The sequence below is a fragment of the Macaca thibetana genome, chromosome 5, assembly GCF_024542745.1.
Source record: "Macaca thibetana thibetana isolate TM-01 chromosome 5, ASM2454274v1, whole genome shotgun sequence".
Lineage (NCBI taxonomy): Eukaryota > Metazoa > Chordata > Mammalia > Primates > Cercopithecidae > Macaca > Macaca thibetana.
In genome coordinates, this window is record NC_065582.1 from 114,113,914 (window position 1) to 114,131,549 (window position 17,636).

At 35.8% G+C, this 17,636-nt stretch overlaps 1 protein-coding gene across 50 annotated transcripts in view; it reads left to right on the top strand.

The window, feature by feature from the left end:
• The window catches only part of ADGRL3 (adhesion G protein-coupled receptor L3), an 873,550-nt gene that overhangs the window by 542,523 nt on the left and 313,391 nt on the right, over positions 1–17,636 (top strand). For all 50 annotated transcript variants that reach the window (XM_050789802.1, XM_050789801.1, XM_050789811.1 and 47 more), the window contains one exon: positions 773–1,573. In XM_050789802.1, the coding sequence (XP_050645759.1) occupies positions 773–1,573 (801 nt within the window). The remainder of the gene's footprint in view (positions 1–772; positions 1,574–17,636) is intronic.

Here is a 17,636-nt window from a genome sequence, read left to right on the forward strand (position 1 = left end):
TTTTCATGTAACAGTAAAAGGTACATGTTTTTAAGTTCCAATACTACTGTATTTAACAGGACATTTTTAACTGATTAAAATCTAGATCTTGGGTTCTTTTCTGTAACCTTTCACCTTTTCTTCTTTCCTTATTCCTTCTTTCCTTTCTTTTTCTTCCTTTCTCTTTTCCTTCCAGTATCCATCCATCACTCATTTTTAATTGTGTGGGTTGCATGCTCTGTGTGTGTTGTAGCAACTTTGAGAGCTTTTTTGCTAAAAGATTCAGTGGCCTGTATTACAGGGCTTTTCTTTTCCTTTATTAAAAAATTACTATGGGATATTCATCTGTTTCTTAATGATAACTACTGAATGGCTAATTTCATCAGAATGGAAACAATAATTTTTGTTTTGAAATATGTTCTTCAGTGAACTATTAAAAGTATTGTGTATAAACATTTGTGTTTCTTATATGTCTATAGAATACGTAGACATATGTCACATCTAATATATATTTCCAAAAATATTGTAGCGTGTTTACAAAGGTAACAATCACAGGAAGGCACAGCTACTCACAAAAAGGCTAGATATTTTTCAGTTATCAAAATCAAAATGATTTTGAAATGAAGCCAAAATTAATGTGGAAGAATACTTTGTGTTCTTAAAAGAATGCAGCAAAATAAGTGATGGTGGGTATCTCCTGTTAGAGTTGCATTCCATTTGGTGAAAAATAAGACTAAATAACAAAATATGAAATTAATGTATTTATTTATTTTAACTGTTTCCCTTCCAACAGTTTTTCTTTGTCCTGGACTACTAAAAGGAGTATACCAGAGTGAACATTTGTTTGAGTCTGACCACCAATCTGGGGCGTGGTGCAAAGACCCTCTGCAGGCATCTGACAAGATTTATTATATGCCCTGGACTCCCTACAGAACTGATACCCTGACTGAGTATTCATCCAAGGATGACTTCATTGCTGGAAGACCAACTACAACCTACAAGCTCCCTCATAGGGTGGATGGCACAGGATTTGTAGTGTATGATGGAGCTTTGTTCTTCAACAAAGAGCGCACCAGGAACATAGTAAAGTTTGATTTGCGGACTAGGATAAAGAGTGGAGAGGCTATCATAGCAAATGCCAATTACCATGATACCTCCCCTTACCGATGGGGAGGCAAATCTGACATAGACCTGGCAGTAGATGAGAATGGGCTATGGGTAATCTATGCAACAGAACAAAACAACGGTAAAATTGTCATTAGTCAGTTGAACCCTTACACCCTACGGATCGAAGGAACATGGGATACTGCATATGATAAAAGGTCAGCTTCCAATGCCTTTATGATTTGTGGAATTCTGTATGTGGTCAAATCTGTATATGAGGATGATGACAATGAGGCCACTGGAAATAAGATTGACTACATTTACAACACTGACCAAAGCAAGGATAGTTTGGTGGATGTACCCTTTCCCAATTCATACCAGTACATTGCAGCTGTGGATTACAACCCCAGGGACAACCTGCTTTATGTATGGAATAACTATCATGTCGTGAAATATTCTTTGGATTTTGGACCGCTGGATAGTAGATCAGGTAAGTTCAACCTTTTATGGTACTCTTTGGGGAAATATTTACAGTTTGTTCTCAGCAAGTTCATTTTATGTTGGTTTTTTGTTTGTTTGTTTGTTTTTGTTTTTGTTTTTTTAACTTTCTTTGTGGTCTTCTGGCCTGTGTACCTGAAAATTGTTCTTTGTCTTTGCTCTAAAGAAGGTTGCTGCTGATCACTTTCAGCTGTAAAAATTTGTAACTACGAAAAGTAGACTCTCCTTTGTTCTGCTCAACTCCAGTCTTTAGCTCTTCGTCTTTGAAGGGTGTTTGTTATTTTCAGCAGGTTAGTTCTTTGTGTAGTGAACTGCACAAAACCATTGCTGAAATAGAATGCCAGCCTGTCTAATTAATTGTGAAATGCCCACTGAAGTGCTGTCTACTTGGAACATGTCAAAGGGTTAACTTGATATTATGTTTCAAGAGCCTGCACTAATGTATTCACCTCACAGAGAGCATCATATATGACCTCCCCTTTTGGGAAAGTTGTCAGTTTGAGTGTGCCTGTGTCTGAATGAACTTAATTGGTATATTGAGAAAAATGTTCATAACTGATAAGTACAGGAAAAAATATCTTGATTTTTATAAGACATTGGAATTTTTTATAGTTTTAATTGCAATTCTTTACAAGCGCCCTTTTTCCATTAAAAACATACCATTTCCTTTTAATGTTGTTTAAAGACAATCATAAATAGCTTTAATTTTTTTCATTTTTATGTACTCAACACAATTATCTTAATTTAAAGGTTAAAATTTTTAGCTAGCATATTAGTCCATTCTCACACTGCTATGAAGACATAAACAAGACTGGATAATTTATAAAAGAGAGAGGTTTACTTGATTCACAGTTCTGCATGTCTGAGGAAGCCTCAGGAAACTTACAATCATAGCAGAAGGTGAGAGAGAAGCAAAGGCGTGTCTTACATGGCAGCAGGCAAAAGAGAATGAACAAGCGAAAGGGGAAGACTCTGTTATAAAGCGCTCAGATTTCATGAGAACTTACTCACTATCACAAGAACAGCACAGGGAAAACTGCCCCCATGATTCAATCACCTCCCACCAGGTCCTGCCCTCCACATGTGGGGATACAGGGATTACAATTCAAGATGAGATTTGGGTACGGATCCAGAGCCAAACCATATCAACTAGTCATAATAGTCTTCCCCAAGATAAAGTATAATGGAAAACTAAGATAGGGGTGTCTGAATTTTGACAGTAATATAGCAATTCAAAAATTAAATTATTTTTGCCATTCAGCTTTAAAAATGTGTAACTACAAGGAATTGACTTTCCTTTGTTTTGCTCAACTCCAATTTTTAGCACTCCTTCTTTGAAGGGCATTTGTCATTTTCAGCAGGTTAGTTCTTTATATAGTGACGTGCACAAAACCTTTGCTAAAATAAAATGTAATCCTGTTAATATTTCATATTTTCTGCATTATGTGTTGAACTACTCTTTTATTAGCACGACATTCCTCTTAGTCCAGTATATGCATATCTTTTTACTGAACTAGATCCTAAGTTTTTTATGGTCAATGGCTTTGCCTTACCCTTTCTTTTATTGTATTTTTCTCTTACCATTATTTCTGTCTTCTCTGACTCTAGTATAATACATTGCATATATATAATAAGGCTCAATCACTCTTGTGGAATGAGTGAATGAATGAATGAATGAATGAATGAATGAATGAATGGCTTTTCACTTCTTATTCAGATAGGATGACAAATTATTTTTTAGTATTTTCTCTAATCATGGAGAGGCTTCAGTCAGAGTGACAGCACTTGTTTCCACAATCAGCAATGCTGATATTATGTTGAATTAGCTTTTACGGAAAGAAAAGACTAAATATGCAATAGCAACAAAAGCAATTTCACCTAAGTCCTCAACAACATCTCCTAGACCAACTCTATTATCTGACTCACCGCTGTACAGGTAAGGTTTTTTGTTTGTTTTTTAAACCACTGCATTCTACAGTTTAAAACCCGATCAATAATCCATTATCTAGAGTATCTGGGAAGACACTCCTTTCATAGTCATGATATTCTTAAACTAAAATTTATATTTGGTAGTGAAAACTTTGTTATGGATGGTTCTTAGTCTTTTTTGACTCTTAACTAGAACAGGAAGTGATTTCTAATATCTCAAAGGAATAATAAATAATAACACTTTTTTTAGTTAATCAGTGAATAAGAGGCAATAACATAATTCAAATTTTATTTATTTAAAAGATCATACCTTATTTTTATTTAGAGTAACAGATAGGTTATAATTAATTACCATTTCAGGTTCTGATATGATAAACTAAAGCAAGTTCTTAACTCGGTTTTATTAAGTTATCCTTAAAGAATAAGATGGTACCATAATCCCATGTGTTTAAAAACTTGCCAAAAATATTTTTAGCATACACACAATTTTAGCATATAATAAACATAGGAATATATATACTCATGCACATATATGACTATGCTTTTTGTGTGTACTATATATATATGTATACATGTATAGTCACATGTGTATTAGTATACATATTCATATGGTGGTTATATGTTTATATATTAATATATTCATGTATCCCCCTCCATATGTATATACATATCCCCATCTATATATATGTACATATCCCCCTCCATATATGTGTACATATATATGGAGGGGGTAAGAGAATGAGTTATTGTAATTGTGAACATAAGGAAAATTACACCTTCATTTAATTTTTTAAAATGTATTTGTTTGTCTGTTTATGGTAGTTAAAATATGGGCCGTCTCTCCCTCATGTACTAGTGCCTATTATTTGTTAAAAGGATGCTATTGAAGTCTGGGCGAGGTGGCTTTCACCTGTAATCCCAGCACTTTGGGAGGGCGAGGTGGGCGGATCACTTGAAGTCAGGAGTTCAAAAACCTAGCCTGGCCAACATGATGAAACTCCGTCTCCACTAAAAATACAAAAAAAATAGCCTGGCAAGCTGGTGGGCACCTGTAATCCCAGCTTCTAGGGAGGCTGAGGCAGGAGAATCGCTTGAACCTGGGAGGCGGAGGTTGCAGGGAGCGGAGGTTGCGCCACTGCCCTCCAGCCTGGGTGACAAAGCGAGATTCCATCTCAAAAAATAAATAAATAAATAAATAAAAGGATGCTATTGAAGTAGCAAACATTAAGAAGTGATAGACTTCAGCTTTTAAAATGAATTCCTAACTTAAGTCAGGAGATTGAATTTTCATTCCTTTTGAACAATGACAAGACTTTGTCTGTTTTACAAATAGTGAAATTTCACCCTTTAAATTTGTCAATATAATCACAAAAAAACTATCAATTTTCATGCATGAATGCTCAAATTGAAAAGCTAGTGCTTTAGCATGGACTTATTGCAGTTTAGGGGTGGAAAGAATATGTATAGAAATAAATTTTATGCATGATGTGTGCTGATAGGAAAATTTCAATTAACGTTAGTAGAGCCTTTTCTTATTTCATACAAACAGTTTCAGCTGGGTATTTTTGTTTAGTAAGTTACAGTGACTTTTTTTTTCCCCCCCAAAGAAATTGCCTTTAGTGAATTTTTATTGCCATTTTATTTTGGGTCCTATGTGTCTATGTACAGAAACCCTCAACTTATTACAGATATGTTAGAGTCAAAAACTAATCCTAAATCTATCAACCCAAAGTGTATTTGTCATTACCATCTGTTGGTAGCAGGCTAAATCTTTTTGCGATGATTTTAACTGTATTCTAATCAATGAAAATTCATTCTTTTGAAGTTTTTATGTAAAGGGGTTTCTATGTTTTATGTCTCTTGTAAAAAGATCTGGTGTTGAAAACTAAAAGGCAAATATGCTTCTCTTGGGTATATAAAGATCCTCTGGTGACACTTGGTGATGCTTACACATAGGTAGCATAGGCTTCTGAACATGAGCTTGGGAATCAGAAGGATGTAGGTTTGAATTCTCTCTGTCTCTTGTTTGACTCTGGGCAGGTTGTTCAGTCTTCAATCTTGATTTCCTCAGACTATAAAATGGAAAAAAATAACTCCAACCTCACAAGACTATTGTTTTCTTTTAATGAGAAAATGTATGTAATAGGCCCAATACAGTAACAACCTAATAAATTTGCACCAACCCTACAAGGACCATTTTTATCCATGTTTTCTAAATGAAGGCCCTTTTAAAGTACTTCAGTTCATATAACTTATTCCAAAATTGCCCAGATGTTAGCACCTCTAGATACAAGCATCATTTGTAGTTTGTATTACAAGTTAAACATGATGTATTTGTACTCTAAAAATTGTATCTACTCTTCAACCATGAAATCAAATGATTTGTTTTTATAAGGGCCTTTTTTTTTTCAGTCTTTTTATCATTCTTTTTTTTTTTTTCTTATTACTTCCATAAGTTTTTGAGGAACAGGTGGTATTTGTTTACATGAGTAAGTTTTTTAGTGGTCATTTGTGAGATTTTGGTACACCCTTCACCCAAGCAGTATACACTGAACCCAATTTATAGTCTTTTGTCCCTCATCCCCTCCCACACTTTCCTCCAAGTCCCCAAAGTCCACTGTATCATTCTTATGCCTTTGCATTCTCATAGCTTAGCTCCCACTTGTGAGAACGTATGTTTCCCATTCCCGAGTTACTTCACTTAGAATAATAGTCTCCAAGTCCATCCATGTTGCTAAGAATGCCATTAATTCATTCTTTTTTTATGCCTGAGTAGTGTTCTATTCTATATATTTATATCACAGGTTTTTTTTTAATCCACTCATTGATTGATGGGCATTTGAACTATTTCCATACTTTGCAATTGTGAATTGTGCTGCTATAAACATATGCGTGCAAGTATCTTTTTTGTGTAATGACCTCTTTTCCTCTGGGTAGGTATCCAGTAGTGGAATTGCAGGGTCAAATGGTAGTTCTACCTTTAGTTCTTTAAGGAATCTCTACACTGTTTTCCATAGTGGCTGTACTAGTTTGTATTCTACAAGGGTCATTTTTAAAGTCTGAAATGGTAACCTTGGAGGAAGAATATGAAAAAAAAAAAGCTCAACTCCTCAAAGTATTCTAAAAGTGGTTTCAGGAGTTATTAATCCTAGTTCCTTACTTTTCCCAACACTCATCCCCAGACTTTTAATTGTTACATTTTTAAATTTCTCTGCCTTTGGTTGAGCTGCTCAATTGTGTGACATACATGTTTGCATTATTTTTCAGAAGAAATGTCTTGGGAAATGGTAGGATCTGTGAAACATTGTTTTCAACAATAGCTATGTTAATAAATTCATTTCAATTGACTTTTTAAAATTGTATTTAAAATGTTTTCAGAGACTGTAAGTGAAGTTTCTCCTAGAAAAAAAAATCATTAATTGGCCAAGTTTTCTTGGCAAAGTTTAGAAGAAGTTTAAAATTCATGTACTATGTTCTCTAAAAACATTACTTTTGGAACACCATCCTGTTGTCACTTATTCTGCATGATATTAAATGTAAAATTGCCAACATTTTTGTCATTTCCCAGCATTAAGTTGGTAGAAATATAAATCTGAACTTATTTTGATACTGCTATTTAGCATTCATATAGCAAATAGATTTGCAAATAATTTCTTAAAATTTTAAGTAATATAGTTTTATTTCACATATTAAGGAAAACACAAATGCAAAGAATATCTAATGTTTTATAAAAAGTTTTTTTTGGAACTAATTAGACTTTGATTCACATTGTAATATCTTGTTGATTTTGTTTTATCAGTTTCTTCTACAAATTCCTTTTTTTTGTTGTTTGATTGGAGACAGTCTCACTGTGCTGCCCAGGTTGGAGTGCAGTGGCACTGCAACCTCCGTTTCCTGGGTTCAAGCGATTCTTGAGCCTCAGCCTCCTGAGTAGCTTGACCTCTCAAAGTGCTGGGATTTCAGGTGTGAGCCACTGTGCCCGGCCCGTCTACAAATTCTTAAAGTGTCTGATAAATAGTGCTTTTAAAAGACTGTTGAGTGATTAAATGGATAAATGGACTATATTTTTTTAAATCTGCTTTTTCAAGATATTAGGTGAATAGGAGTATAGTTTCTAAATGTGATTTACTAAGATTATGTGTATGCTCCTCAGGTAGTCATCTTCGCTGTCAGCACATGAATCTATAATCTAAGTTTTATTAAGTCACTCAGTCATCCTCCACACCCCCACCCTGTACCTCCAGCTTCTCCCCTCCTTCACTCACGTTGTTGTGAGCTTTGGTAATCTAAGGGGCATTTTAGTGTGTGATAAAGATAAGTACCAAAGTACATAAATACTTAATGTGTTTTCTTCCAGAAGAAATTAAGGCCAGTGATTTTACAGTATGGAAGAAAGTGGGCAACTGTTTAAAGAATTCTATATTAAGAACGTTTTCTTAAATTGTTTAGTTGACAAATTGTAGGGATTTCTTCAACTTGGAGAAAATGGAAAATATGTTATATTTAGAAATGCATAATAGTTGTATTCTCTTGAAAATATGTTTTGTCTAAAGAACCAGTGATTCAGCTTTGTACACAGGTACCAAAATGATTTTAAGCATTAGCACTTGAGTACAAAGTACATGTGAAAGCACTTCCTCTGTTTTTTCTGGGCAGAGCACCAGATACAGAACTATCAAATCTAGAATTTTCTTCAGATATAATTTCCACTGAGCCTATTTTCTAGCTTATAAAATACAATATAAAAGTATACCTTTATTATAACGTTTAATTGGTTATTTTTTGTAAGATGTACATTTAAAATGTTCAAGTCATACTTAGCTGTTTCACAGATTATTTGAGTGATTCTCACATGGGCATCATAACTCTAAAACCATATGCTATATCCTGATGCAACTGGTGGGAGGGAGTCAGATAGTTGCATCACTTGCCTTTAGCTATGATTAGTGGCTGGTTTTGACTGACTTTCACCCTTCACTGTTCTCTCTCCCAAACCACCTTCTGCTGAATTGATTATTCATTAATAAAGAGGAGTTAGATGAGAGGTATTTTCTTTGACTCTTACAGTTTGTTTCTAAGCTGTCCATCAAGAGTCTAATTTTCCTTGTTAAATATTCAAATGTTTTTCAGTATTTCCTGCTGAAGGAGGATGGGGAAGTAGGTTCAAATTGGTAATAACAGGCAGAGAAGCTGAGTTTCAAAAATTTCCTAAAATTAGTATGTCTAACAGATCTAAAAATCTACTGAGATTTAGTGAAAAACACATCCAGCAATAAGTACTAACAATAGAATGATAAAGAGATGTAGCTACTGTCTTGTTACCTGCTGTTCTGCTTCCCAAACACAATCCACATTTTCTTGAAAGACATTTGAGATTATGTAAATATAACCATTCTTATGTACGCTAAAGATAGTAGACTCTAAACCAACAAAAAGCCTACACATAACAGTTTAACAATGAGGATATGGTGCACCTTCTGTCCTTATAATATGCAAATTAAGTACATTTGTGTCTCCAGTAAAAGCTGTGGCTGTGTAGTGATGAATAAGAACTTTAAACACACATGACACCTCGTTAAAATGTAATTTTCACATCATATATCTGAGCGCTTTACTATGACAGCTGAGTAATGTGAGTACTGGGCAGAGAATCCTGAACATTTTGAAACTGTCACGTGTTTAATAGGTAGCTGAATCTGCTTCCTGAATGGTTTAGTTAAATATGGTGCACCCTAGTCAGAAAATAGAGCCTAAAAGTAGTAGGATCTTAAATCAAACTTGTCTTCAGCCTATGTGTATGATTCCTTCACAGTTCCACTTGAGATTCCACATTGTCTCTAAAGTTTAATTTACATCTATCTTAGTAGCTGAGTGAACTTTACAAAAAGGAAAAAAATAGTCAGCAACTTGTTGCTAATTTCAGACCTATCTGTATTTTTATGCATCAGCTGTTTTCTATGTCTGCAGAGGAACCCCTTCTTTTTCTTTCCAGTGCTGCTGCTTTGCTTGCAGTGACAGCTGCTGCCTGAAGGACATTGCTGCTGCTGATTTTTCAGGGAGCACAGCCAAAGCTTGCAAAATTTGCAAGAGCTATTCCATTGCCACTTCAGAGCAGCTGAATTTTCTCTTACACTTTTTAAAAAACCTTTCCTGTATTTTTCTGTCTTCATAATTGAGGGTAAAACTTCCCAGAATGGCATCTGCCTTTCAGGCTCTGAGTAAAAGAATCACAGTCCTGTACAAAGTAAAGGTGAACTTAGCTATACAGCTGAACCTACTGTTTGTTAGTCATCTGACTAGGTGACCTTCCAAATGGATGAGAGAAGCGATAAGGAATAAAAAGGTTCACAAATGCTCCAACGTTAGTTGTTTCTACAGAGTGATGTCCCTGATAAATGTATAATTATTAGACATGTAATCAAAATCATTTCTACATGTATTTTACAGTAATAAAGAAAGATGACTTATTTGTGCATAAGCTTCCCGCTCACACCAGCTGTCCTTTCTGTAGCCATTTCACTGCTCATTAGCATGTCCAGCAGAGGGCAGGCAGGTGGAACTGGAATAGTGTTGCTGCTCTTTATTGGCACATCTTGTAAGGGTTGGTAACAGTGCCAAAAATGATTATCTAGGGGTTCCACCTTAGAGTCCTACGCTTCTACCCATCTTAGCATAGATAAGTGAGAGTAGACTCTATTACATAATAGCTGTTACAATAGCCAAGTCAGACATCTGCTTCACTTCTCTGTTTTTAACATTATTGTTATTATTATTATTATTATTTTATTTTTTTGAGACATAGTCTCACTCTGTCGCCAAGGCTGGAGTGCAGTGGCGCGACCTCAGCTCACCGCGAGCTCTGCCTCCCGGGTTCACGCTATTCTCCTGCCTCAACTTCCCGAGTAGCTGCGACTAAAGACCCGGCGGGCTAATTTTTTGTATTTTTAGTAGAGACGGGGTTTGTAGAGACCGTGTTAGACAGGATGGTCTCGATCTCCTGACCTCATGATCCACCCGCCTCGGCCTCCCAAAGTGCTGGGATTACAAATAGGCGTGAGCCACCACGCCGGGTCTGTTTTTTGCATTTTTAAGTAGTGGTCAAATACCTTGGACTAGGCTTGATGGGCAATAGTATGAGTTTTTAAGCACAAAGGTATTTCCTTCTTAATAACTACTTTACCACTAGAAAGCTAAATTCTCGGATACTAATGATTAATGACAAAATAATTCAGGACACGTAAATGACAGTTAAAATCTACTATACTATATAATTTTACAAGATGAGGTATGTTAACTGATTTCCCTGAAAACAAATGGGGAATACTTCATCTTATTTACTTAAAAAGAATTCTGGCTGCTTTTCATTATGCCTTTCAATAGTACAAATCAATGGCCAAACTTTTTGCATCTATTTATACTAGCAAAGGTACAAATTAAAATTAGCCAGTGCTTTCTATATAAAATGCCTTGTGACTGCAAGATTTTAGCCTTAAAACTTATTTTTTTTTCTCAATAATGTTAGAAAAAACAATTCTCCAAAAAACATACAGGTATAAGTGAAGAGTAAGGTATTTGTTGACATTAAGATTTATCTGAAAATTATCTCTAATGCTAATTTTTTTGTTAAGGGAGAAATGTCTTTGAAGAAACTTTTGCCTTTCAAAACAAGATAATAGTACTATATTTAGAAAGACACTACTCATTAAAAATATAAAATAGATTATGTTCAAAACATGGCAAACCTTTCAATATCTACGATAATTTGGCTGTTAGCATGCATATTTAAATAGTAAATAAAAATTTTGACTTCCGTGTTTTATGAGAAGCCCACTGAGGGCCATGGGTAGTTTGTGGTGAGGTAGTTTAAAGTGGAATTGAAAGAATTCAGAAAAAGACAAAAATGAAAAATGGAATTCATGCACAAAGTCAGATCTGCTGTGAGATGTAGAAGCAGGAGTTGAAACTGGGTTTACATCAGAAGATGGATGATTCATTGATTGATTCGTTTTTATTTCTTTCTTCCCTTCAGTCAGGAACTACGGCTTAGGTAGAACTGAACCGTGCCACTATTCTATGTTCTGTGGTTGTTACAACAAAGAACAAGGCAGGCACTGGCCCTGTCGTCATGAACTTAGAGTCTATTAAAAACAAATTGAGAAGAAAGAAAAAAGGGGATGGTAAAAAAAATATATATATATATAGTATTCCCTACTATTTTTTAGGTGTTTGCTGACCATTTACAAAGATTATCAGATTTGAATCTAACAATAATCGTTCAAAGACACAATTATACTCATTACCAGATGAAGAAATTGAGCATCAGAGAGTTTTAATAATTAAAATGTGACATACGTAGTCCAGAGATACATTTAGAATCCTCCTCTGCCTGACTTTCTGCTTTGTCACGTTGCCTCCATCAGGGATTTAAAAGAATACAGGTGCCACAACTGAGAAACAAGGGGAAAAGCAGGAAAGCAGTGGACATACATTAGAACTGAAGTCAAAGCAGATAAGCTAAAGGAGCAAATAAATGCAAGGCAACAAGGACATGTCAATCTTGAAGTGGAATCGGGACAAGCAAACAGTAACCAGTGTTGTAGAGCAGGATTCCTCCGTAGTGGTCCGTGGGCTTTTAGGAGTAGGGCCATACAGCAGAAGTTGAGCTGCACATGTTGAGCGGTAGGTGAGCCAGCATTACCGCCTGAGCTCCGCCTCCTGTCAGATCAACAGTGGCATTAGATTCTCATAGGAGTGAGAACCCTATAACGAACTATATATGCAAGGGATCTAGATTACGTGTTCCTTAATGATAATCTAATGCTTGATGATCTGAGATGAAACAGTTTCATCTCGAAACCTTCCCCCCAAATTCCTGAGTTAAGAATTTGCTTTAGTTTTTCAAATCAGAGGCTGAAATGGTAATTTTAACCTATTAATTCTAAATGAAAATAAGGTATGACTTTTAAATAAATAACATCTGAAATATGTTATTGCCCCTTATTCACTGATTAACTAAAAACTATAAGTTATTATTTATTATTTCTTTCGAGATTACATATTTAACCCTTGAACACTATTAGGTACAGAGAAGGGAACTAAGATTCAGAGATATAGTCTCCTGCCCAGAGGAATCCATTTTGTAAGTGTAGATTTGGGCTCAACTCTGAATTATAAAGCTGAAATACTTTGTATTTTCAGTAGAAAAAAGTATATAATGCACACAAGCATACAGAAGAGAGTGATATAGTGGTGTGTGGATTGTTGTATGTATGTGTATGCATTAGCTTAGACAAATTTGAAGAAACAAAGATTTAATTATTGGAGGATTAGAAAGATGAGTTAGAAACTTTTGCAGAGATTCTGAACAAATTGAAAGACTAGAGATTTGGAGACTGAATATTTATTAGATTTAACTCTAGCATACATTATTTGCATGTTCTTAATTTTGCTGTAAACTGGACATTCAGATGTATTGCTAACAACACTCTCATGCTTACAATCTATGGGCAGGATTGACAAAATGGTGAAAAGCTGAAGAGTAGAATGAAGAAAAGAAAAGAGAAATAAAAGGGAAATACACATTTTTTCTTTGAAAATAAATGAACAAGTAACGGATGATCTCACTTTCTTCAAAAGAAAGTGATGAGAGAACATGCATTTTTTTATTTTAAAAAGTTATTTCCCAGGATTGATTTAACTAACCTTGAGTAGTTAACAATATGATTAAGGACAAAGTGAGGAGTGCTTATATACTGCTGGTTGGAGTATAAAATGTTGTAACCACTCGGAGAGCAATTTGTCCATAGTTACCTAGGGAAAAAAAAGTATTTTGTTCCTGCTCTTATAGATTCTCAGCTTGGGCTCTGTAACCAAAAGTAGATTAACAAGAGAAAGAATAGAAATTGTTGCTTTTATTTAATATAAGTTTTTTATAACATAGGAGGCTTCCTAAGGAAATAAAGACCCCCAAAGTGATTAAACATCAGTGTTTTTATAATAGGCTTGGAAAGCTTATTATATTGCCTATTATTAGCCTGGAAAGCCTATTATATCACCTATTATTATATTGCTTAATAAGCCTATTATTATGAAAAACCATGGAAAAATGTGATAGGACAAAGGGGTATGAGTTAAAAGCTGTAGACTGGAGAAATGTTGGCAAGTTCTGTTCATTCAGACTTCTCTCAGCGTTCCTTCATCCTCACAGATAAGAAAGCTCCTTTCCTCTGAGTATTTGGAGAGTACTTCTTACAGGATTGTCTTATGTTCTGCTTCAGGGGACTGTCAGAGATATCTTCCTGTAAAAGTTATTTCTCTTCAGCTTATAATATTCAGTATGCTGGCTGGGCACAGAGGCTCACAACCTGTAATCCCGGCACTTTGGGAGGCTGAGGTAGGTGGATTGCTTGAGCCCAGGAGTTCGAGACCAGCCTGGATAACATGGTGAAACTCCGTTTCTACAAAACAATGCAAAAATTAGCAGGGCATGCTGGCATTCACCTGTAGTCCTAGCTACTGAGAAGATTGAGGTAGGAGGATCACTTGAGCCTAGGAGACTGAGGTTGCAGTGAGCCAAGATTGCTGTACTACACTCCAGCCTGGGTGACCGAGCAAGATCCTGTATCAAAAATATAGATGTATTCAATATGCAAAGGTGCCCTATTTGGGGGTATTGTGTACTGAATCTGTTATTCTTCCAACTGGAACTTCCCACAGGAAGTTTTACAGTCCAAAAACTGAGTTGGTAGATTGTCCTGTATCCCAATGAACAAGTCTCTCAGTCCTAGGAAGAGGATAGTTCAGTTAAATAATTGTATCTCATTTCGGGAGACACCATAAAGGTAGAAATAGGGTGCTTCCCTCCTCGAACTCCTCTAGATGGTATGAACAATCAAGCATTTAATAAGGTACATTTCTATTAAAAAAAAAAAATGAAAAAGATAACTAGTTAGAACAAACTGTAAACCCTGTTTTTGATTCCAGAAAGCAGTCACTCAAGATTTCAGGACATTTGGCTCAAAATGACTTTAGATGATAGCATGAAAATGGAAGTAGTCATTCAATAAATTTCCTGGCTTGCAGTTTGAATGCCTCTGGTGATGAAAGGGTTACAGTTACTTCTCAGAGCAAAATATGGAAGTTTCCAGTCTCAATGTCCAGGGCTTCTTTAGATATTCCTAACAAAGACCTGAGCAGTAAGGTTTTAACCCTCAGTGGTACCAACTTAAGAGGGTGAGAGAAAAACTGGAAACATTAATTTGAAGAGTTATAGTCAGGTATTGGAGGATGCTAGAATTGAGCATGATCTAGTCTACTTTACAGAGACATAATAAAGCTTCAAAGACAGAGAACAGGATTAGATTCTATGTTTGAAATAATAATGGAGTAATTTTATTCTCTATAGTTATTTCCAATTCTAACAAAGTAAGACTAATTAGATAGCAAAATAAGTCTAACCCCATTAAACTTCTCCTGGTTATTTACATTAGTGCAGCAAGAATGTACTTGACCACATAGGTCTTTTTTTGAATTTGTTTCCCTGGAACTTATGATAAGGAATCTCAGATTAGACTTTTAAAAGTGCCTGGAGTCACGGGACTCGCCATTAGTTTTTGGCTGTGGCACCTACAGATTTTGGTGAATTCCACCCTTCCCAAGGTACTTAATGTATTTTGAAGTTCCTGGACCTGCTGGGAAGTGACCTTCCTTATGTGTAAGGCTGAGAATTCTGTAAGCCAGGTCCAAGGCCAGTTTTTCCAAGGGTCTTTGTAATCATTGGCCCCATGAAATCAAATTTAGTTCCTTAAAATTTTCTAGTCATATCTGATTCTATACATATTCTCAAATGTATAGGCTTAGCAATATAATCAACGTTTCTAGTTATTTTCTGTTATAAGAAGTACATATTCTTTTTTTTTTTTTTTTGAGACGGAGTCTAGCTCTGTCGCCCAGGCTGGAGTGCAGTGGCCGGATCTCGGCTCACTACAAGCTCCGCCTCCCAGGTTTACGCCATTCTCCTGCCTCAGCCTCCCGAGTAGCTGGGACTACAGGCGCCCGCCACCTCGCCTGGCTAGTTTTTTGTATTTTTTTAGTAGAGACGGGGTTTCACCGTGTTAGCCAGGATGGTCTCGATCTCCTGATCTCGTGATCTGCCCATCTCGGCCTCCCAAAGTGCTGGGATTACAGGCTTGAGCCACCGCGCCCGGCCAGAAGTACATATTCTTATTGAACTTACGCATATATTTATATTGCCTTGAAAATAAGAATAATCAACAATAGTTTCCAAATTCTGGAGAGATCAGGTAGAGAGAACAAATAAATATTTTGTTTTTCTTTATAGTTTGCCAGATTGTTAAAAGGTACAGATAGCTTGAGAGAAAAAGAGAAAAACTTTAATTTGAAAAACAAAATATTAAAGAACCAGCAATGTCTCAATCAAAAAAGTAATTTAAAAATTATAATATTCCTTACCAGTTCATTTAGTTCCATGTAATTAATTCTTGTTATGCTTGATTGTAACCACCCAATGGAGTTCACCTTGCCCACTGCCTAGACAGAGCTGTATATTGAGACAGAGAAATTGCAATAGAGAAAGAATAATTCACACAGACTCAGCTGTGTGGGAGACCAGAGTTTTATTATTACTCAAATCAGTATCCCCAAGCATTTGGGTATCAGAGTTTCTAAGGACACTCGGTGGGGGAAAGCCAGAGAGCCAGGAGTGCTAATTGGTTAGGTAGGAGATGAAATCATAGGGAATTGAAACTGTCCTTTTGTGCTGAGTCAGTTCCTGGGTGGGGACCACAAGATCAAATGAGCCAGTTTATCAGTCTGGGTGGTGCCAGGTGGTCCATCAAGTGAAGGTTTGCAAAAACATCTCAAGCACTGATCTTAGGAGTAGTTTAGGGAGGGTCAGAATCTTGTAGCCTCCAGCTCCATGACTCCTAAACCATAATTTCTAAACTTTGTGGCTAATTTGTTAGTCCTACAAAGGCAATCTAGTCTCCAGGCAAGAAAGAAGTTTGTTTTGGGAAAGGGCTGTTATCATCTTTGTTTTAAATTATAAACTAAGTTCCTCCCAAAGTTAGTGTAGCCTACACCCAGGAAGAAACAAGGACAGTGGAGGTTAGAAGCAAGATGGAGTTGGTTACGTCAGCTCAGTTATAATTTTGCATCATCTTTGATTAGTTTTATGACTCAATCAGATTTTTAAACTAGGGTTCTGGAAATTTTTACCCAGTCAAAGCGTATGATCTTATTATTGTCAGAGGCCAGGCATGGGTGGCTCATGCCCTTAACCCCAGCACTTTAGGAGCCTGACACAGGCGGTTTGCTTGAAGCAAGGAGTTCAATACCAGCCTGGGCAACAAAGCAAGATCCCATCTCTACAAAAAATTTTAAAATTTAGCCAGGCATGGTGGCACACATTTATAGTCCTGCCACATTGAAAGACTGAGATAGAAGGATTGCTTGAAGCCAGAAGCAACAAAGTGAGACTCCATCTCTACAAAAAAAACAAGAATTTATTTAGCTGGGTATGGTGGCACATACCTATAGTGTCCCAAATCCTCAGGAGGCTGAGGTCAGAGGAGTGTTTGTGCCCAGGACCTGGAGGCTGCAGTGAGCTATGATCACAACACTACACTCCAGCCTGAGCAACAGAGTGAGACTCTGTCTCTAATAAATAAATAAATGGATAAATAAACAAACAAATAAATACAATTATCAGAAACCTGTACTTCAGAGTATTTATTAGAGTATGTTTCATGAATTTCTTTGAAGATAGAGCAGTTTTGGCCTGCTGCTAATTGTGAACATTTTCAGAGAAGAATCTGAATAAAACTAATTGTCTGTAAATGACAAAAGACTTAAAGTGGTCATGGTTAAAGATCTGATAGGAGCTTATTATAATGTGGCATATCACGTTCTAAATAACTGAATTATGATTGATTCATATAGACAGAAAGAACATTGACATATTTCTAGGAATTTCATAAAATTTTTGAAACAGTTATATTAAAAATGTATACCCATATAAATGCAACTTGAAGAAGGTTAAGCATTACTTTTTGACAATGCTTCTATGTAATTCAGTATCTCAAATAAATCTAATGAGTTTAACATCT